General features: G+C 36.6%; 1 protein-coding gene across 1 annotated transcript; it reads right to left on the reverse strand.

Annotated features, from left to right (window-relative positions):
- Window positions 1-272: 272 nt before the first annotated feature.
- On the reverse strand, window positions 273-19,248 carry plb1 (phospholipase B1; the record flags this gene model as incomplete). Its single annotated transcript, XM_079833998.1, has 42 exons — window positions 273-713; window positions 805-879; window positions 965-1,060; window positions 1,175-1,279; window positions 1,382-1,463; window positions 1,572-1,666; window positions 2,760-2,825; window positions 3,027-3,107; window positions 3,825-3,876; window positions 3,956-4,055; window positions 4,207-4,250; window positions 4,339-4,406; window positions 4,490-4,548; window positions 7,590-7,650; window positions 7,747-7,824; window positions 7,908-7,979; window positions 8,303-8,398; window positions 8,509-8,613; window positions 8,809-8,890; window positions 9,011-9,111; window positions 9,392-9,457; window positions 9,546-9,626; window positions 9,844-9,895; window positions 10,341-10,449; window positions 10,787-10,830; window positions 10,962-11,035; window positions 11,886-11,944; window positions 12,028-12,088; window positions 12,167-12,250; window positions 12,462-12,530; window positions 12,785-12,853; window positions 13,370-13,474; window positions 13,589-13,670; window positions 13,759-13,820; window positions 13,906-13,974; window positions 14,084-14,140; window positions 16,430-16,481; window positions 16,562-16,613; window positions 17,996-18,030; window positions 18,616-18,679; window positions 18,764-18,823; window positions 19,170-19,248. The coding sequence occupies 42 exons, from the start codon at window positions 19,246-19,248 to the stop codon at window positions 459-461; spliced, it is 3,258 nt and encodes a 1,085-aa protein (XP_079690124.1). The 3' UTR covers window positions 273-458.
- Between the last annotated feature and the right edge of the window lie 3,907 nt (window positions 19,249-23,155).

A 23,155-nucleotide genomic window follows, 5' to 3' on the forward strand; every position in this document is an offset into this window, starting at 1 on the left:
CAATAGCCAACATTGTATGGGTAAAAATTATCCATTTTCCTTTTAAGCCAAAAATCATTAGGATATAAAGTAAAGATCATGTTCCATGGATATATTTTGTAAATGTCCTACTGTCAATATATACAAAATGTATTATTATTAGTAATATGTGTTGCTAAGGACTTCATTTGGACAACTTTAAAGGCGATTTTCTCAATATTTAGAATTTTTTTGCACCCCCAGATTCCAGATTTTCAAATAGTTGTATCTCTGCCAAATATTGTCCTCTCCTAACAAATCATTCATCGATGGAAAGCTTATTTATTCAACAATTGACCCTTATGACTGGTTTTGTGGTCCAGGGTCACATTGCTTTTAATTGAGACAAATGCAAAATGTTTCTTTTATGGGAATGCTTTGGGGTGGGTTTAGTCTGCAGTAAAATAATTTACTTTATATATATACACAAAACAAAATTATTAGAACTTTGTTCCGTTCATTTCGTTGCTCTGGTTTCTCTTTCTATTCCTTCGTTCTCTGTAGTAGAAGATCATCCAGGTTACAACCCAACCAATCACCAAGCCTCCTACAGCCAGAATAGCAGCTGCCCAGGCTGGCACAGAATCGTTGGGGCAGTCTGCAGGGAGAGGGATGCCCGGGGCAACTGTGATGGGCATGGTAGTTGTAGGGACGTCAGAGCCACTGTTTATTCGTGTAAAAATGAAGGGATGCTCCTGGAGAAGATACAAAGAGAAAGCATTAATTGAAAGACCATTTTTATCATATCTTGGTTATTGTTCTCTTCAAGACTGGTTATTTACTCACCTTTGTGGGACAGTGAATCTTACTGCGGTCATATGTGAAATTATTGTAGCTTTGTTTACTCCCCACAGGCTCCAGCTTAAAACCACAACACAGGAGACATGCTGTTAAATGCAGGAAAGCTTCTGTGAGATTGTCATAAAGGGTGTGAAAGTGTATTTACCATGTTGTTCCAGAGCCCAATACCCATCTCTGCATGTCCACGCTCAGAGAAATGAAAACAGTCCTCAGAGAAGAAAGTCAGGTCTGGTGTGCCATCCTAAAGAGAGAGACACTTCATCTGTTAACGTTGGCCCTGATACTGAGACTCAAGGTTTGATGTGTTAATGTGATCTCATGAAATGAGCAAGATGTTTTAATTAAGGAAGCTAACCTCGATCATCGGAACAACAGAGTTCTCGAAGAAGGGCTGTAGCACCACCGTAAAGTCCTGCCTTCCATCATACCGCCCCCCATACACCAGCCTATCAGTCTCCATCTGACACAGAAAAAAACACTTTTATTATTGAAGGTCAAGTTAAACCAAAGCCCACTCAGCTAACCAGTTATAAATGAACTGACAATTTGATTGGCTACAGACCTGCAGATCTCTGTTGACCTTCTTCATTTCATTCAGTTCTGGAGAGTTCTCACGGGGATTCAGAAAACATGGACACAAGTTCCTGTCACACACACAGTCATGAAAATGCTGTCGGTGTACATTAGAACATGAAAATGTACACAGGTTTTCAGATGAAATTGTTTATTAATTCATGGATTAATTGATTTACTTTTGCAGGAGGCTGCAGCCCAATGTGTCCCTCTTTACTATACGCAGATCATGGACCTCGAAGATTTCCACAAAATTGACCAGTACTCTGGGAACCTACACACACACACAAAAGATCATTTAACATTTTCCGGTGTTAATTATATGTGAACGTGTGTGATTGTCATAAAAAATAATGTCACTGTGCAAAAAGCCTTAAAGGGATAGTTCACCCAAAAATGAAAATTAGCCCATGATTTACTCACCCTCAAGCCAGGTGTTTATGACTTTCTTCTTTCAGACGTATACAATCGGAGCTATATTAAAATATGTCCTGGCTCTTCCAGACTTTGTAATGGCAGTGAATGGAGGATAAGATTTTGAAGCCCAAAAAAAGCACATCCATCCATCACAAAAGTAATCCATACGGCTCCGGCGTTTGTGTAAGAAAAATATCCATATTTAACTAAAATAACTAGCTTATGACAGACGGCCGTACGCATAGATTTACGGTGAAAGAGTGACCACTGACCTGACACATAACGTGTTGATGAACGTGGAAGTGCAGAGGATAGAGCAAAACGAAAAACTAAAACGAGAATTTTTAAAGAGAAATATCGGAGGATTTTGATATAAGAGAAGACGAGCTAGAGTTTGTTGCCCAGCCCTATTTGTTTGAACCGCGAGAGGTGCCAAAGTTTACGCTACTCCCAAGTCATCTGCCAGAAGCTAGTTATTTTGGTCTATAATTTTTCTTACAAAAACCCATCGATTTGCTTCAGAAGGCCTTAATTAACCCCCTGGATTTGTATGGACTACTTTTATGATGGATGAATGGATGCACTTTTTTGGACTGTCATTCACTACCATCATTCACTACCATTATATAGCTTGGAAGCCAGGATATTTTTTAGAAATATATATATTGTGTTGTCTGAAATAAGAATGTCATATACACCTATAGGATGGCTTGAGATTGAGTAAATCATGGGATCATTTTTCGGTGGACTATCCCTTTAAATAGTTAATTTAAAAAAAAAGTTGTGAATCAGAATCCTCAGAGTTGTGAGATATAAACTCGTAATTGTGAGTTCCCTTTCATTTTTTTTATTCCGTGTTGGAAACAAGCTTCTACAGTGGCCAGACATATTTTCATGAGATTCAGCCATTGAATGAATGTGATCAGGTACAGTAGGTGCATCTCTCTCACCTCATCGTACAGCATGTCCAGACTGTCTCTGATGTGACCGATGTACTTAGAAGGGGATAGGGAAGCCTGGGTAGAGAAAACACAAGACACAAAGCAAAATTGAATTGCTGGTCTTTTAAAAAAAAATCAACATTTACAATGATGCAATGGCATATCTCTGTTAGCTGTGTTTTAGCTGCTTAAAGGTCACTGCTGAGGATCTCTAACGCAAAAAGAATCAATGTATGATGGGGAGATGAAAGACTTTATTAAGAATCATTCACTCACCCGGTCATGACAGTACTGGCAAAGGTCATTTCCCCCAATAAACAGTGTCACCAGTTTCCAATCCTTCTCAAAGTCCACTTCCTGAAAAAAAGAGAGCAGTGTTGTATAAAAACATGCATTTGATTAAATTAGAGTCTTTGTCACACAAAAATTGGTGGAATTTGCTTTGTGCAGCAAGTAGTTGGCACAAAAATGTACCCTGCCTGGCCAAAAAACTGTTCTTCTAACCATAATTGATGGAGTGTGTAGCTTTTAATTTCTTAAACAACCATGTAGGAAGATACTTCATGGCCATATTCCATGATTACAATATCAAGATTCATCAGTGTCAAATTTTGAATGGTTGGGAGGGAGCATGAAGAATCATTTTCACACATACATTGGCACCTCCGGACCTTAAATACATTGAAAGTCTTTGGGATGTGCTGAAGTAGACTTTACAGAGTGCTGGACTCTTGCATTGTCAATACAAGATCTTGATCAAAAATTGATGCACCTCTAATGTTATTCTTCATGCTGTACCATTCTTTCACATTAATCTTGATATTACCATCCTGGAATATGGCCATGTGTCTTCCTACATGGTTGTTTAAGAAATGAAAAGCTACACACTCCATCAATTAGAGTTAGAAGAACTGTTGCCAAACATATAACATGCTAGAAGCATAATAATCACTGCAATAATGATCAATTCATAGATTCTGAAGCATTTAATGACATTGTCATTTGTATGTATTTTTTATTTATTCACCACAAATTGGTTCAGAACAATTTAATAGATTAAATAAGCATACTGACCGTGCTGTTCTTTAAAGCGGTGATAAGATCCCTCACTTGTGCTGGTATATTACTGAATAGAGAGAAAGAATCCATTAGATGAGACGATACAGTGATTTGTGTTTGTGTGCATATGTGTGTGTGTTCCTCACTTGGCTTTGGCGCCGCTCACTGCCATATTGAAGCCATTTGGCCTTTTACTTTTTCCTTTTGAGAAGCCGAAGACACTTGGATTGAACTTCTTAAGGATGTCTAATAATAAATAATGACACAGGGTGCTGGTGATCATTATGTTATTAAATAAGAATCAAATCTGATAATAATGTTAAGAGCAATTAGAGTCTCTTTCCTAGCCAATACTGCAATAAACATGACATAAAGTGTTACATAAGAAAATACTGACTTGGCAATGTGGTGACAGTCTCCAAAGTATCATCCCCACCAATGCTGTCCATCAAATTAAACATAGACACTTAGAAAACATGCAGAGAATATAACAAAACAATTCCATAAGCATAGGTTGACATGAACTCACCTCCAGGAAACCCCTCGCTCCTCATCTACCAACTGCAGAAGGTTGTTAGCTTTTGCACCAAAACCGGCCTGACAGATGCAGAGAGAGAGAGAGAGGTAATTACAGCATGACAAAACACACACAACATACACATATATACACCTTCACTTACAGTGAGTGAATCTCCCAGAGACGCCACCACTTTAATGTCACCTGGACGCAGCCTGTGAACTGAGAAAGAAATGTGATAAGGTGACAATCCTGGATACCAAAACACAACAACACAGCTACAATGCAGGGTACTTAATAATATACCGTGCAGTGTATCTGTACACAGTGAAAGCTTGTCTTGCCTCCTTGCCTCTATGAACCTATGTACATAATTACTGCTTCTCATTTTTCTTGTATTTAGTTCTAATCTTCATTTTATCCCCCCTTAAAGGCACAATATGTAAGCTAGAGGTTGCTTATTCAAAAAAAAAAAAGGCGTAGCTTGATGAGCGTGGATTCATGGGAGTTGTCGTCTTCACCTCCATAGCCGATGGAAAGGAATATGACGGACTCGGCAGAAATCATGTTCATGGATGAGCTCGGAAGCTGTGGGAGCGGAACGCGGCCAATGGAGTGAACGCTAATGAGACACACTTGCAATACACACCGGTTTCAAGGCCAGCTGAGTTTTTTATTGTGCTGCGGTAGGTCATTTTCCACTCTTTTTGTCGTGTGTGGGGTAACGCAGTCCTGTCATACATGATTAAAAAAACAATAATTTGAGTGTGTTGAAAGTTATGTTACTGTTACTTTGTGTTCGCACGGTGGCTGGTATGAGACACGCACGTTGCAGTAATCTAGATCGATATTCGAATATCATATTAATAAAAACAGGATGACTTGTGTTGCTAAATGACATGCAATTCATTTAAAAATAAGTTGTAAAGTATCCAAACAGTTGCTCACCTGTCTAATAAAACACATAATATATTAAAGTGTCTTCCGTTGTTTCTACGAAATCGAGGGCAACGCGGATATGACATCATTGAAAGGTGACGTGTGACCTGGTTAAAATAGTTGATTTCTCTGGATTTAAACATTGTTGGAAACATTTGGGATAATGTAAGTACACAAGTCAACAAAATATAGTGTTCTAGTGGTTTTATCTGACATATTGTGCCTTTAATACTTTTTTAGTATTACAGCATGATATTTTGTAAATTCAAGCTACTTTCCATGAACAAAATACACTATATTGCCAAAAAGTTTTTGGACGCCTGCCTTTACATGCACATGAACTTTAAAGGGGTCATAGAATGACATTTTTGTACAAGTTAATATGATTCTTTAGTGTCTAAATGAAAAGTTTGTAATATACTTTAATTAAAAATTCTCATTAGTATTGTAAGAAAACACTCATTTTACCTGGTCAAAACCAACTCAGTTTTCAGTAAGTCATTTCAGTGTATGTGACTTTAAATGATAATGAGCTTTGCTCACCCCGCCCCCTCTGCTCTGTGGGGCGTTCGGTTCGACACGACACAACACCACAACACACGTGGAGTGTTGCCTTGACAACATTTGAGGGTATATTTTCGAGAAATAATGGCAACGGGAGTCTCTGAGGACACATCTGAGCAACCTTATCATTTTGAACCGGAGTCGGACCAGGAACAGTTGACGAACCCATCGAAGTTCGAACAGGACGTTTCTGAATGGTTGGTTAACGTCATGTCACTTTGATCTATCTTTGTACTGGCAGAGTAGCGTAGTTGCTATGTGTTTCCTGATGTGTTAGTTCATTGACAGATTGATGTTATGTTATAAGATTTTTTTTTTACATTACTTCTTAATCAGTAACAGACACCGTTATAAACCATGTACAAAAGTAAGCTTAGTGTAGTGTTACCACGTTAACTTTATCACCCGAGTACACAGTTTGTAATAACAAACATAACGCGTTGTTCATTATAAACGTAGGATTATGAATTATATTGAGAACGTCATACACAGAAAGCATGCCGTAATGTAACTTACCCTGTAAACTTTAGCCTCATTCATCGTGAAGCGTGCAAGCGATTTGCAAAGATTAATATAAAGGTTAATAAAACACAACACCACAATCGCTTAGACGCCATTCTGCTCCAGAGTATCAACAATGGCGGACTGATGACAGCTCGCTCAGGGCGGGTCTGTGTTGAAACGCTGCTGTCAATCAACAATCGTAGGGGGGGCGTACACCGTGTAACGTCACACGGTCAGACGGCTCGATTTGAGACAGGGGAAAATATATAAGGATATTAAAAAAAAACACTGGATGTATTTTTATCATTATAGGATGGTTGTGTACAGGCACTGCCAACACACATTTCCGTATAATCAACTTGTAAAAGTGCATGTACCATTCTATGACCCCTTTAATGACATCCCATTCTTAATCCGTAGGGCTTATATAACAGCTTCTACTCTTCTAGGAAGGCTTTCCACAAGGTTTAGGAGTGTGATTAAGCAAAATTTTGACCACTCTTCTAGAAGTGCATTTCTGAGGTCAGGCACTGATGTTGGATGAGAAGGCCTGGCTCGCAGTCTCTGCTCTAATTCATCCCAAAGGAGTTCTATCGGGTTGAGGTCAGGACTCTCAAGGGCTCCACACCAAACTCGCTCATCCATGTCTTTATGGACCTTGCTTTGTTCACTGGTGCGCAGTCATGTTGGAACAGGAAGGGGCCATCCCCAAACTGTTCCCAAAATGTTGGGAGCATGAAATTGTCCAAAATGTCTTGGTGTGCTGAAGCATTAAGAGTTCCTTTCACTGGAACTAAGGGGCCAAGCCCAATCCCTGAAAAACAACCCCACACCCTAATCCCCCCTCGACCAAACTTTACACTTGGCACAATGCAGTCAGGCAAGTACCGTTCTCCTGGCAACCGCCAAACCCAGACTCGTCCATTCGATTGCCAGACAGAGAAACGTGATTCGTCACTCCAGAGAACACGTCTCGACTGCTCTAGAGTCCAGTGGCGGTGTGCTTTACACCACTGCATCTGACGCTTTGCATTGCACTTGGTGATGTAAGGCTTGGATGCAGATGCTCAGCCATGGAAACCCATTCCATGAAGCTTAGTTAGTTAGTTAGTTAGTTAGTTAGTTAGTTAGTTAGTTAGTTAGTTAGTTAGTTAGTTAGTTAGTTAGTTAGTTAGTTAGTGGTTAAAAAAAAATCTGCAAATGAATGTTTCTCCTCTCTTTTACCAGAGAGGAGAGACATTTTTACTCTCTCTTACCAGATGTTGGTACAGTGTCAGATGGTGCTGTGTTCACACATGAGAAATCACTTCCCCAATTCTAAAGTGAAAGGGAGAAATAATTTCATAATACATTTTTATCAATTTAAGACTATTGTATTTTATGAACATCATGTAATACATTTGTGTGACTTACTGTTGCGGGTGGAGGAGTAGGAGGAGGGGGGTTGTATGTGTAATTGCTGTTATGATAGGTCTTCAAATAGGGGGAGGACTAAAGAAGATTATGAAACAGTGTTACCATGTGATAGAATTATAGAGTTTATTATATGTTATAAACTGTAGAAGTAAACTCACCTTTTCTGGGCATTTAAGAGGGACACCTGCAGTAAAATCCTCCTTATCTGTCTTATTACCTAAAGGCTCCATCTGAATAAGGGGAGAGGGGAGGGAATGAAACAGGAACTCCATTTTGAGAATGAACAAAATTACAATATATTAAGAAAAGGTATGTTTTTTTTTCCAATGTTGAATTATATTATACTGTATTTTAACACAATTCAGTTATAAAAACTATTTTATTGTTGAAGTATCATTCAGTCATTTACACTCAGTACAATAAATAAAATAATAAATATATAAAATACATTTCAAAACATAATGTTCTTGCAAGGGCATGCAATATATTAATACAATATAATTAGGTTAATTCACTATTCTGTGTATCTAATATTTGTATCTCATATACTCACCAAGTTGTTCCAGAGTGCCCGAGCCATGAGCGTGTGAGCTTTCTGACTGAGATGAAAACAGTCTGGAGAGAAATAGGAACGGTCAGGTTTCCCATCCTAAAAGAGCATGGAAATAATGACAGACGGAGAATGAGAACACGTGGATCAAGACAATAGACTTAGGATTAGTTTCATTTTAGGATTGTTCACATAAGATTGTTCAGCACCTCCAGCAAGGGGAGAAACACATTTCTGAAGAATGGCTGTACGACCACGGTGAAGTTATCATGTGTGTCATATCGCCCAGTCTCCACCAGCTCCTTCATACCACGCTGAGAATAAAACACAGCATAGCATATATTCAATATTAATAGGCAATTTAACAGTTACATTGACATTAATAATACAACTATTTATATGTGTATAATTACATTATATTATAAATATTCAAAGTCATTCAGAATATATAAATAAATATACAGATGTTTACACAAAATAAATAAATTTTCATGTAATAAGTTGTGTACCTGATAGGCTTGGTTAAGCTCCTGCAAAATTTGGAATTCATAAGATTCATCTTTAGGTTTCAGAACACAGCTGCATATAATACTAAAAAAATTGTACACAAAGCAAAATAATGTAAGACCAACATGTACAGTACCAAAACTTTAAGAAATCAAGTCTTCTAACTGAGTCATAAGAACCAATTGTTTATAGGGCAAAACTCACTTGACCAGCCAGGTAGGGCAACCTAAACTGGTGACCTGATGGAGGCGGCGCAGTGGAACTATATCCAGGAGCTCCACTAGGTTCACCAGGGCACGAGGGACCTGGAGAAGAAGACATGGTTGAACAACTGGGATTTACATTATGATTAGTGTCGGTTTACTAGCAATAATATGGCATAGTTGATTAATAGAAATTGTGATTTTTTTTTTGTTTGACAGACAGAAATATTTTTTTACAATAATTTTTTTTTCTTCTTCTTTTTTCGTTCATATTTTTACTTTTGGAATGCCTGTTTTTAAAACTTTTAAACATTTTTGGATCCCACTGTGTCTTAAATATCAAAAAGAACACTATAGAGCATCAGAGTCAAAACTGCCTCACCTCATTATGTAATATGTCCAAAGCCTCACGAATATACTTCACAATGTTATCAGGAGAATAGTATCGCTGAGGAGGGATGGAGAAGACACTAACTGTAGATCTATTAGTGAAACTCGGATAATAAATAAAACCAGCTATATTAATATCAGCGTACAGTATCAGAGCAGTGGGCGCACATGTCATTTCCTCCAATGAAGACTGTGATAATCTTCCAGTCATTCTGGAAATCAATTCGCTGAAAAGAGACAGAAATATTCAGATGAATGACATTCAGATGTAGCACCATGCTTGTTTTGCCTACATTGTGGGGACTAAATATCTGTCACAAGAATAGTAAAACCTGACATATTAAGGAAAGAAAATAGTCCAAAAAACATACAAGCAAAATAATATCTTCCAACCACAATAGAAAAGCAAATGTGTGTATGTTCGAGATTTTCTGAATGACTTACCGGGTCCTCTTTCATTCTTTTAATGAGAGCACGAGCTTGCGTGACCATATCACTGCAAAATGAAAAAATTGCATTTTACTGTTTTTACATTTCTTTATGTACACTACCATTCAAAAGTTTATAAATTATACTTTTATTCAGCAAGGAGGCATTTAATTGATCAAAAGTAACAGTAATGGCATTTATAATGGATGCACCTGAACTCAATTTTGAGTGTAATGGCAAAGGCTGTAAATACTGATGTACTAATAAATATGTGTTATTTGTTAGTTTTTTATTTGTAATAAATTTGCAAAGATAAAAGATTAAAAAAAAAAAACTTCTTTCACATTATCATTATGGGGTATTGTTTGTAGAATTTTGAGTAAAACAATGATTTTAATCCATTTTGGAATAAGGCTGTAACATAACAAAATGTGGAAAAAGTAAAGCACTGTGAATACTTTCCGGATATGTATATATAGTAACTGGTTTGTAAGATGAGAAGCTATACTCACTCAGCTTTGGCTCCTGGCACTGCTTGGTTCAGAAAACTCTGTTTAGAATTCTCACCTCCTTTTCCCTTGGAATAGCCAGTCAGTGAAGGGTTAAACTCTCTCAATATATCTAAATAACAAACAAACATGGTCTTATACATACATAATCACTCAAAATTTAATTCATGTGTCCATCTAAATCCTTGAAATAAACACGTTTGGCTTGCTGTTTGTTAAGGAGGGACTCAAGCATGACACTCAACTCAAGCTTTAACTTCACCCCTGGACTACTACAAGGTATCAAAAAGCAGCTATTTATAAACTCTTGCGTAATGATCAGCTATTAAGTAATTTAAAAAATATATATATGATTTTCTGAGCTGATTATATTCCCAATCAGTAATTAATCATAAATCAACAGTTCGTAATAATAAGAGCATCACAGTAATATGAGAGCTTGCACATACTTGGTAAGGTGGTTATAGTGGTTAGGTTCTCATCTCCGCCGATGCTGGGAATAAAAGAGAGGAAAACAAAATGAAACATGACTGTGACTGTGTTAATCATACGGTTAAAACTAAACCAGCATCATTTGTCTGCAGTAAGCTGATGGTTTACATTATTATCAGGATAGACACTCACCACCATGACAGGCCGCGATATTCGGTCATCACACCCAGGAGGTTGTTTTGTGCAGCACCCACACCATTGGCTGCCTTTTTTCGGGCAAAAGAAATTACATCTCAAAACAATGTACATAAGTATTATGTCCATTTAAAAGTTTGGGGTCAGTAATATTTGTTTTATTGAAGTCACCGTTTTTAATGGAATATTATTATACTTTTTTTACATGTGCCCTCATAATCTTTAATCAAAATAACTTCCCTTTCCTCAAGCAATGACATCTCTTCTCTTCTCGAATGATGTGTTTACTGGACCATGTCACTCACACGAGATCACAGCAATTGCAAATGACAATCCAATCAATTCCAGATGGACAAAATAAAGCCCCACTCGGATATACGTCACAATAGGGAAGAAAAGACGATCACAACCTCCTTTTCATGCTAACTTTAATACTTTTGTGTGTCATCTAGTGACATTTATCATGTTACAAAAGATTTCTATGTCAAATAAAAGCTGTTCTTTTGACCTTTCTATTTGTCAAAGAAGCCTAAAAATATATCTCAACGTTTCCAACTTTCCACAAAAATATTAAACAGCACAACTGTTTTCACTATTGGTAATAATAAGAAATGATACTTGTGCACCAAATAAGCATATTAGAATTATTTCTGAAGGATCATGAGACACTGAAGACTGGAGTAATGGCTGATGAAAATTCAGCTTTGCCATCAAGAGAATAAATTATGTTTACAGTATATTAAAATAGAAAACAGCTATTTTAAAATATGATAATATTTCACAATATTTCACTGCATTTTTGAAACAAATAAATGCAGCTTTGGTGAGCATAATACACTTTTTTCCCCTCCAAAAGGATGAAAAAAATCTTACCAACCCCAAACTTTTGAACAGTAGAGTATATTTGTGTATGGATTATACCGTCAAAGAATCACCAATGGCTGCCACCACTTTGATGTCTGCTGGCCGTAGGGCATGGACTACAGAAGAGACAGACAGAAAGGAGCTTAAAAAACTCCCATAATTCCCAGCCAAATGTACTAAGTGTTCGATCCCCGTTTACCTGAGGTAGGTATGCTGGGAGATGGAGACCTGTCCTCACAGATGAGCTCAGTCCCCATCACCTGAAAGGTCAGATGCATAGGTCAGACATAGGCCTACGTCAAAGCAACAGGGTGAGCTTATGGGGAGAATGCACTCACTGGGTCGAGAAGTGGAGAGGGATCGGCTGTTTGTGGGATTCTGAGCTCTGCTGAGTTTTGCTGTGTTCGCAAAAACGGCTTTTCCTGGAACAGAACAATTATTTAATGATTTACAAAGATTTAGTAACGTATATGTGTATCTTTTCAGAGGTGAAGGACAAAAACTTTCGTAAAACATAAACTTAATCAACTAGTGGTTTTTATTTTCAGATAAAGTCACATTTATGAACCGACTCTGATACAGCAATTTGCTTTATAAATGCTGAAGAGGTCATAAATCAAATATCTCTATCACCTCAGTAGGGCACGGAACGGTGACTATGCCCCGCCCATCCATCTCAGTCTTGTCTGTCATTGGCTGCAGCTGGAAAGAGAATCATTAGGATTGGTTAGAAAGAGGGCTCCAGTTCTTCCTCATATAAAGACAAGATTAGATAAGTGGCTCGAGATGGGTTTCAGTTTAAATCTTATCACAGAGAGCTGATTATCAGTCTGTTATCAGTCACATCAGGACATATACAATGAACATGAACAACTTCAAAGTAAAGTGTCCAGGATTTCACCCCTACATCTACAGTATAGTGTACACATGCGTCGCTTGCATTAATATTAACTTACCAAATTAGTCCAGAGTTGTAAAGCCAACATGCTTATGTCATGTGAGGAGTCAGGAGTAGAGGCTTTCATCTGAAAGTACAACAAAAAAGACTTTTTTTTTGTACTTAATGATAGAACACTCTCAAGTCTCAAGTCTGACTCAGTGAATCACTAGAAAAGGTTACATTTATTTTTGGCTATTCAGTTTCCTCAAAATACATATCATGTGCACTTTAAATTCATTAATAAATTGAATTACTGGTTCTGGCCTTTACAAATGTTCTTGATACAATAGTTGTGCAATATAATACCAAGATATATCTATTGAATAGTTTGATAGATCTATCTATCTATCTATCTATCTATCTATCTATCTATCTATCTATCTATCTATCTATCTATCTATCTATCTATCTATCTATCTATCTATCTATCTATCTATCTATCTATCTATCTATCTATCTATCTATCTATCTATCTATCTATCTATCTATCTATCATCTATCTATCTATCTATCTATCTATCTATCTATCTATCTATCTATCTATCTATCTATCTATCTATCGGCCTGTTCAAAATGATCATATCTGAGTTTTACGACTCACTGGGTCTGACAGATCGATGTGAACTGGACTGGACTGAAGAATTACGGTGAAATCCTCCCGATCGCTGAACCAGCCTCTTCTCTCTAGAAGAGCACTGACAGATTCCTGTTCAATGAACACATATAATGTTTGATCATGTCAAACTATTTTGGTATAGATATGCAAAAGTCACATAGAATGTACGAGTGTGTATGCATGTGTGGTTTTTTTTTTTTGTACCTGCAATGTAGCCATAAGCACTATGGTATCCAGCCTGCGTTTGTTTTTATCATATCCTTCCTCACAGTTGAGTTTACAGACTCTAAAAACATAAACACCTTATAAAATAAAACTGTTCATGACGTAATATCATCAGAATTCGGTTTTGAAGAATGCTCTCTAATACTGACCGGTCATGTGATTCATCTGAAAGTCCACTCCAAACAACAACATGAACAAGTGTATGTGTCAACTAGAGAAGAGAGAGAGGAAGCTGTTATTGTAAGCAAACTCTGTTAACTGATTCAAACTTTTCTTTGAATGATATTGACTATCACCTTCTTATGAAGAGAGTCCAGTGTCTGCTCCACTCTATTCACTGTTGCATCAATGTTTGCACTGAAGCCCTAAGGATAAATACAGAACAATACAGAATTATAGCTGGAGTTTGATTGTTTATTAAGTCCCATGTGATATGATATAGAGGTTGATAAGATTTGTGGTTAAATGTCTGACCTGGTCTGTACACGCAGAGAGCTCATCAACTGGTATAAGCAGAAGGAGCAACTTCCACTGAGAGAGAATGAGTAGATTGCTCATGGTTAAAATATAATACATGAATATGTTCCTCACAGTGTTTATTTAAGGAATGCTTTATATTACTTACAACAGTTCAATAAAAAGAAGTCAGTATTGAGTTAGACACAATATTGCAGTTACTATTTGCTCTGCCAAAATAAACATTTCCATTCCACCACTTCACACAGTAGTGTTTCTATTCTAAATGAATCTGTGTTTTTGAAATATTCAGTTCAGCGAATGATTTAGTTTTCCTCAATCGCTTCGGCTCAATTCTCAAATGAGACTTTCAGATCAGATGAAGTTCAGATCTCTTAACACTTAGTTTCTTCTTCACATCAGATTATATGTCTTATTGATTTAAGCAAATTGCATTTGTTTTGTCACATGTGTGCAAAAGAGTTAGTACCAATTGTCTACAATTTGCACAATGACTAAATGCAATAATGCAATAAAACAAACAATTCTCAGTGAAACTGTCAAACTCTTCACAACTTATAAACATTCTTTCATCGTGTGAGCCATCACATGCAAAATTATCCATTCATTGATCAACATCTGTCAGACATATTATATTCTATAAATATTTATCACACACACACACACACACACGTTTGTTTTTGTGAAATGTGAGGACATTCCATAGGCGTAATGGTTTTTATACCGTACAAACCGTATTTTCTATCCCCTTACACTGCCCCTGCCCCTAAACCTAGCCCTCACAGGAGACTGTGCAGTTCACTTTCTGTGAAAAAAAAACTTGTTCTGTGTGATTTATAAGCATTTTGAAAAGTGAGGACATGGGGAACGTCCTCATATTTCACCCTCTTTTTGTAATACCTATGTCATACCCATGTCATTATACACATTTGTGTCCTGATATTTCAAAAAAACATGCCCACACGCGCACGCACAAACGCACGCACGCACACACACACACACACATAAATATATAGTATGTGTGTGTCGCAACGGAGTTTGCTGTCAGCACAATCACTTTTGAACGTGGAGGAACATCACAACCCTGAACAGCAGCTACATCAGTACTTATTTGTAAAGATTTGTACTTACTCATTTGTATTTATACAGTACATTTCTTTTTGTAGACATGTGTTACATATAAACTGAACATTCTTGTCATAGAAGAGCAATAGGAAGATGTGTAAGAAGATATGTAGGGGAGAGCGGGGCACCACACTTTTTGACTTTCTCAGTTTGTGTAAATCCACTTGGGGTTCAGAGTATTTATTTTTTACCACATTAATTGCACACATGTCTAGTACAATTATGTGGTTTTATTTCATTAGTGTATACTTTTTTTTATTATTTACCCCAAAAGAATGGAAGTGAATATGTGGGGTACATTGTAACATGACCAAATGGCAGATTAAAATGTTACCTGATATAATAAAAAAAAAATAGCCAAGACAAACTAAAATGTCAATAAAATAAAATTATTAACTTTTTCAAATAAAACGATGGCCTTTTTTAATCCTTAAAAATAAACACATGTTTGAGTCTGACAACAAACACACCTTAAAACACAGTTATACAGCATCTAATGGGACATTTTATGTAATTTTACATTAAACTGCATTTAAATGTTCAGATTTTGTAACTAATCTTATAATCTACAGTGAAAAACCATAAACTGACATTCCCACAATTCCCTCCGAACATTTTAAATTTGATGGTATTTTGTTAAAACAATTTTGCTGATTAATTTGCTTATTTATTAATTACATACATTAGAGTTTTATGTTACATCTTATGTTGTTAAAATAATGTTTATTCCATTATTTTAGTGTCACGTGTGTTACCACTGTGGAGTTTTTCTCTTGGTATGAACAAATAACCGGAGTCAGTCAATCCCCATTTTTGTTCTTGCTCTAGCTGTGAATATCTTTAACCTGTCAGGTTTATGTTCTGTTTCGTTTTAGTTTTATGCGTTCCCAGTTCCTGTATGTATTTCTTGTCTTCCTTAGTTTCCTAGTTTCCCACCTGCCCCTTGTTAATTCACTCATAAAGTCTCTGTATGCTTACTGTTTAGTTTAGTCCCAGGTCCATTCTTCAAGTCTATATTAGTTGGTTGTTTGTTATTTTTGATGACATAACCTTAGTGACAGTGACTAAAGTAAATATCAATGATGGCAATGTCCGTATCACCGGAAAGTATTATCACATTTGACGCTACTTATACCCAACTCCTGTGGAATAAAACCTTCAGATAACACACAACATGTAAGACAGAACCACATATAGAAATTAGAAGAGGATGTTTACCTGAGCGGGGCTGAGAGACTCCATAATGTTCTCTGCTTGATCCATTAAGCTCCTGTCACATTAAGACAGCCATTGTAAACATACATAAAAATGTCTGTAATTAAATTGTGAATATTAATTCCTTTACATTACCTTTGGTCAGGTAGAACAGTTGATACATCCGGGTTAAAGGTGAACAATATTTCTAAGGCAGAAAAGTGAAAAGATGTTATTTTGTATCTTGAAAGTTAATTATTCAGGCATTTTGAGTACCACTATATCACTATCACCTCACATACATAAACATCTGTGCTTAGCATGGGTCTGTGCATTTACTTTATTGACCTGACTATCAGTTATCTGTGCAGTTTCCTGTTCTTTCATTCTACCTTTAATCAGTTAGCCATTTTCATGACAAACGTTGAGAAATGATTCAAATTATTAGACAAATAATACAATTAAACCTAATCTCCTCAAGATAAGCTTTAACTGAATTTACAGAAACACTAAAGGATATGAAGGACGGCAAAATAAAGATAAAAAAAATCTGAGGGCTCCCAGAGGACATCAGCAGAGACATGTTGATAACTCTATCACAAACAGTAGTAAACAGACCAATAGTATCATGCCAACTGAATCGATCCAAAACAAAGTACTTAAGTGTACATGCTAAGATAAGACGATATCATCACATTTGATTGAGATTAGGGCCTATTTGAAGGACGTTCTGTTAGGTTCTTTGTAATAAAAGGTTTATATATATATATATATATATATATATATATATATATATATATATATATATATATATATATATATATATATATATATATATATATATATATATATATATATATATATATATATATGTGTGTGTGTGTGTGTGTGTGTGTGTGTGTTGTAGAAATATTCCACTAAAAGCATTCCTATTACAATATATATCATTTATCATATCTCAGAAAATGAAAATCTGAAAATCAGTAGTGTAATTGTTCAGATACACGGTTGTGTGTATCTCTCCCCTGGCCTTGACTTTCATTTCAAGGACTCAGACTAAATCTTTTCGAAACCTTTATATAAAGATCTGGTTTAATCAAGCCTGACAATCACACATACAGTACATGTGTGAAGGGCAATCAATATGTTACTCAGTAACAAACAACAACAACAAAAAAAGTAAATGAAGGCCGTGCAGATGAGGACAGAGAAAATTCAAGGCCATTTATTTAGATAGTTAGACATTTAACTATGTCAACTACTCTCATTAGAGTATTAGTAGACTGTCTGCTTAATATCAGCTAACTCTTTATTTTGATGGTCCCCTAACAGACATTCTGACTATAAGTAACTTTGCAACTATGTCAACTTATTCTAACATGAACCCTAATACAACCTAACCTAATGGTCTACTAATACTTTAATGTGAGTTAGTTGACATGTAGTTGCAAAGTTAGTGGACAATAAAAAATAAAGTGTAACCAAATTCAATAATGACATTCTAATGCAATTTGAGTGGAATACTTAATTCAGGTTCTGTAAAGATAATATTTATTTGTTTATTTCTATACAATAAGACTGAAGCCTTACCAGATAGCATGTTCAGGGCTCGGATTTCACCAGATCTGCCATAAAAAACACACACAATTTAATCATTTCAGGTGGCATTACAATAGCAATGAATGAATTAAAGAATTAAAGGAATTGAATCATTGCTCTATGCAATGCTAATATGCTGTTTATTGTATAAAATGTTATACTATTAGAAGAAAGGTATAGAACCTTAAAAGATCATACCTTATTTTACTGGTTCCCATCATGGGATCATTTTATGGATTTAGTTTTAATTAATTAATTTAGTTTTAATAATTGTTTTATTTTGATACAATTTCATTTCAATCACTAAAAATAATTATTTAACCCATTAAATATGAAAGTATTTGTTTAAGACAACAATCATTTAAGAATTTCTACTTATGTAGCCATTTTGGCATAAAAGGTTCTTTAAAATCAGTTTAAAAATAGACATCGTGGCAGATATTAAATTATTCTATTAAATTCAGAGAATGACCTGAATTTAGGTGGGTCAACTTTAGTTAAACTAAAATGCTGATCTATGTCTCTTTTTTTAAGCTTACAAATCTGCCTCCATTCCAATGAAGCTTAACTGATATTTTAATGCACCTCACTTATGATAAATGTGGACATACCTCTCCACATCAGACAAAACCAGTGCAGATACCACAGACACGTCAGCTGGCCTCAGAGAATGGACTGTTGGAAGGATAAAAAGACAATTTACACACCGCAACCAAGCTTATACATTTATTCACAAGATTTATGTATATATTCCTTTACCAGAAACTGGAGTGCTGGGTGAGGGGGATGAATTAGCGCAATGCAGGGGACCAGACTCAACTGCAGAAACAAAACAAACGCTTATAAGACGCTTATGACACTTAATTCATTGTATTCTCATGGAAGCACAATTTTGGAGTGACAAATACATTTCTGTAAATGCATTTCCTAAATTGCATTGGATGATTTGGAATTAAAAAACCTAAGACTAATAAAAAGTGTATAACTGTCTCACATCTGCTCCATGACACAGTAATTATTAACCACTCGAATAGCTAAAAAGTGAAATCACTCCATTTCTAAAATACCATCAAACCAGTCAATAGAGTGTAAGGAAAATAATCAAAGAGAGCTTTATTCATTAAATTGGAAGCAGAGTGGCAGAATATAAAGAGTTATTAAATACCTGCTGAACACATGCATGCTAGAAGGGCCAGGATCCTAATCTGTGCACGGGAAGAGAAAGCTCGATCTTTTATTCCCATGATGGAACGAATCATTCGTTTCTCTGCTTTAGTTCACCTTTTTAGAACAGTTCTGAAACTAAACTGTTTGGACGTTTAGCGACACCTGCTCTGATATATGACTGTAATCTTCCTCAATCTCTCAGACACGCCTCCTGTGGCTGTTAGTTTGCATGTTTCAAGGTAGGTGGCATGGGATTTATTATTATAGATCTGCCCTATCACTTATTAAGGAGTTTATTGGTGAGACATTGACTAAGTCTATAGTCCTGGTTGTATGTGTTATATATGTGTGTGATATAAGAGAAGAAATTTCACTGAAAAGAAGAAAGGTGTTCATAAAATTGATGGTCCATGCATGGACTGTGAAAGGCAAATATTGGAAAGGCGTTGCAGAGTGGTTTTATTATTTGTTCCTAAATCTGTTTTAGAATACACTATAGAAATTAAATTTGGGCCAAATTGTGATGGCTAGACGACTGGGTCAGAACATCTCCAAAACTGCAGCTCTTGTGGGGTGTTCCCGGTCTGCAGTGGTCAGTATCTATCAATAGTGGTCCAAGGAAGGAACAGTGGTGAACCAGCGACAGGGTCATGGGCGGCCAAGGCTCAATGATGCACATTGATGTAGCTTAAATTGCACAAGAAGTTAATGCTGGTTCTGGAAAGGTGTCAGAATACACAGTGCATCGCAGTTTGTTGTGTATGGGGCTGCATAGCCACAGATCAGTCAGGCTGCCCATGCTGACCCCTGTCCACCGTCCAAAGCGCCAACAGTGGGCATGTGAACATCAGAACTGGATCACAGAGCATTGGAAGAAGGTGGTCTAGTCTGATGAATTTTCTCAGACTCACGTGAATGGCCGGGTGCATGTGTGTCGCTTACCTGGGGAACCCATGGCACCAGGATGCACTATTGGAAAAAGGCAAGGCAGCAGAGGCAGTGTGATGCTTTGGGCAATGTTCTGATGGGAAACCTTGGGTCCTGCCATCCATGTGGATGTTACTTTGACACGTACCACCTACCTAAGCATTGTTGCAGACCATGTACACCCTTTCATGGAAACGATATTCCCTGGTGGCTGTGGTCTCTTTCAGCAGGATAATGCGCCCTGCCACAAAGCAAAAATGGTTCAGGAATGGTTTGAGGAGAACACCAATGAGTTTGAGGTGTTGACTTGGCCTCCAAATTCCCCACATCTCAATCCAATCGAGCATCTTTGGGATGTGCTGAACAAACAAATCCGATCCATGGAGGCTCCACCTCGCAACTTACAGGACTTAAAGGATCTGCTGCTAACATCTTGGTGCCAGATACCACAGCACACCTTCAGGATTCTAGTGGAGTCCATGCCTCGACGGGTCAGGGCTGTTTTGGCAGCATAAGGGGGACCAAATGTCAATGTTATGCCTGATCAGTGTAAATACATAAAAGGCATAACTAAAGATTTCTTGTTCAACAATTTATATATACCTGTTATGTTTGAACTATGATATCTTTGTTTCTGAAGGTGCAAAGTCTGCAAACACTTGACACAACAACTTCAAAAATGATGACAGTCACCAAATGTAAAAAGATGAGCTCTTAACATCACAACACAACAAATAACTAAAAATAATGACAAAAGAAGTGTTCTTAAAAAAATGTCAGCAAACAGCAATACAAAAATCCTATAACAGTACTTATTCATGCTGGGAACTCACAAACCTTTAACATTTCAGCAATATTGTTAAGTTTGTTCAGACAGCTGTGTTTAACTGTGAAAACATTTGGGGGAATTATGTTAGTCTAACATGGATGTAATTTCAATTAATTCACATTTCTTAGTATTTGTTACTCAAAAGGTCCAGAAAATATAGTTGTTGGTTTTTTTACAATGCCAATATGTATTGTGAAAATCACTATGCAAATAAATTAAATTAAACTACTGTTTACTTTACTAAAAACTTTAATTTCAGTGCCAGTTCTTCTATTTCCACAGCTATGGCAACCAATATTCAACCATGCTTTGTCAATATGCGTGCTTGAGGATCAGGAGTGTAGATCTGGAATCTGATTAGATATGATTAGAGATGCTAAGAATGATGAAAGTCATAAAGATTTACAGCTTCTCTCGTTGATAAGATAAACATTCCATAACAATTTATGTTACGTTGCACGTGAATCTACAGCTCAAAATAACTGACATCTGAGATGTTAATTAAGTCCCTAGAACCTTGTTAGGGTTAAGGTATTTTCATAAATTATATATATATATATATATATATATATATATATATATATATATATATATATATATATATATATATATATATATATATATATATATATATATATATATATATATATATATATATATATATATATATATATATATATATATATGTTTGTATATATGTACAGTTTATGAACATGTTACAGTTGGGTGCTATAAAGATTGCCACGACACACTGTTAAATTAATAAATTATCCAAATTTGATTTACTAAAAATTGTTGTTTCAGTTCTTATTATAAGAGCACTTATTCTGGTCTGTTGTTATTATGGAGAGTTTTGCTACAATCATAACAGCATAAATCTGCCTGCAGAGTCTCTGTGTTTGTCCCATTTGGTGGATTTTTGGTTGGTGAGAAGGCCCCTAGACTTCACATCCATAAAGCACATGGGATTTATGACAGGTTTGATTATTTTTAGCCGGATTTTGATTGGGATCTCAGATATGATACTTTGTGTCGTGTCTGAAGACATCCACAGCCTTGCTGACGTTTTCTGTTGTTTGCTGATATTTATAAACAGGTAGTTTTGAGTATATTCTAGGGACTTGTTATCTAGCTTGAAGCTATATTTGTGGCCTTGGTGGCTAGGTCTTTTTTAGAATATCATTATATTTATCCTTTTCAGGTTAATGACCAAACCCATGTTGTGCAGGAAGCAAAGATGCTGCTGTTGCGAGTAACAACACATCTGGAAACAGCAACTGATGGTAGAGTGAACACGGTGGAGATCTGTGTATTTTTGATACACATTCATTGTTACTGTAATCTAAATTGATGAGATGTTGACGATCTCGTATATACACTATATTGCCAAAGTTTTGGGACGCCTGCCTTTACATGCACATGAACTTTAATGACATCTCATTCTTAATCCATAGGGTTTAATATGGAGTTGGCCCACCCTTTGCAGCTATAACAGTTTCAACTCTTCTGGGAAGGCTTTCCACAAGGTTTAGGAGTGTGTTTATGATAATTTTTGACCATTCTTCTGGAAGTGCATTTGTGAGGTCAGGCACTGATGTTGGACAAGAAGGCCTGGATCGCAGTCTCTGCTGTAATTCATCCCAAAGGAGTTATATCGGGTTGAGGTCAGGACTCTGTGCAGGCCAGTCAAGTTCCTCCACCCCAAACTCGCTCATCCATGTCTTTATGGACCTTGCTTTGTTCAGTGGTGCACAGTCATGTTGGAACAGGAAGGGACCATTCCCAAACTGTTCCCACAAAGTTGGGAGCATGAAATTGTCCAAAATGTCTTGGTATGCTGAAGCATTAAGAGTTAATTTTACTGAAACTAAGGGGCCAAGCCCAACCCCTGAAAAACAACCATGCACCATAATCCCCCTCCACCAAACTTTACACTTGGCACAATGCAGTCAGGCAAGTACCGTTTTCCTGGCAACCGGCAAACCCAGACTTGTCCATCGGATTGCCAGACAGAGAAGCATGATTCGTCACTCCAGATAACATATCTCCATTGCTCTAGAGTCCAGTGGCGGCGTGCTTTACTCCACTGCATCCGACGCTTTGCATTGCACTTGGTGATGTAAGGCTTGGATGCAGAAGCTCTCTACACACGGTTCTTGAGCTAATCTGAAGGCCACACAAAATTTGGAGGTCTGTAGCTATTGAAAGTTGGCGACTTCTGAGCACTG

This window comes from Gobio gobio, assembly GCF_949357685.1.
Source record: "Gobio gobio genome assembly, chromosome: 13".
Lineage (NCBI taxonomy): Eukaryota > Metazoa > Chordata > Actinopteri > Cypriniformes > Gobionidae > Gobio > Gobio gobio.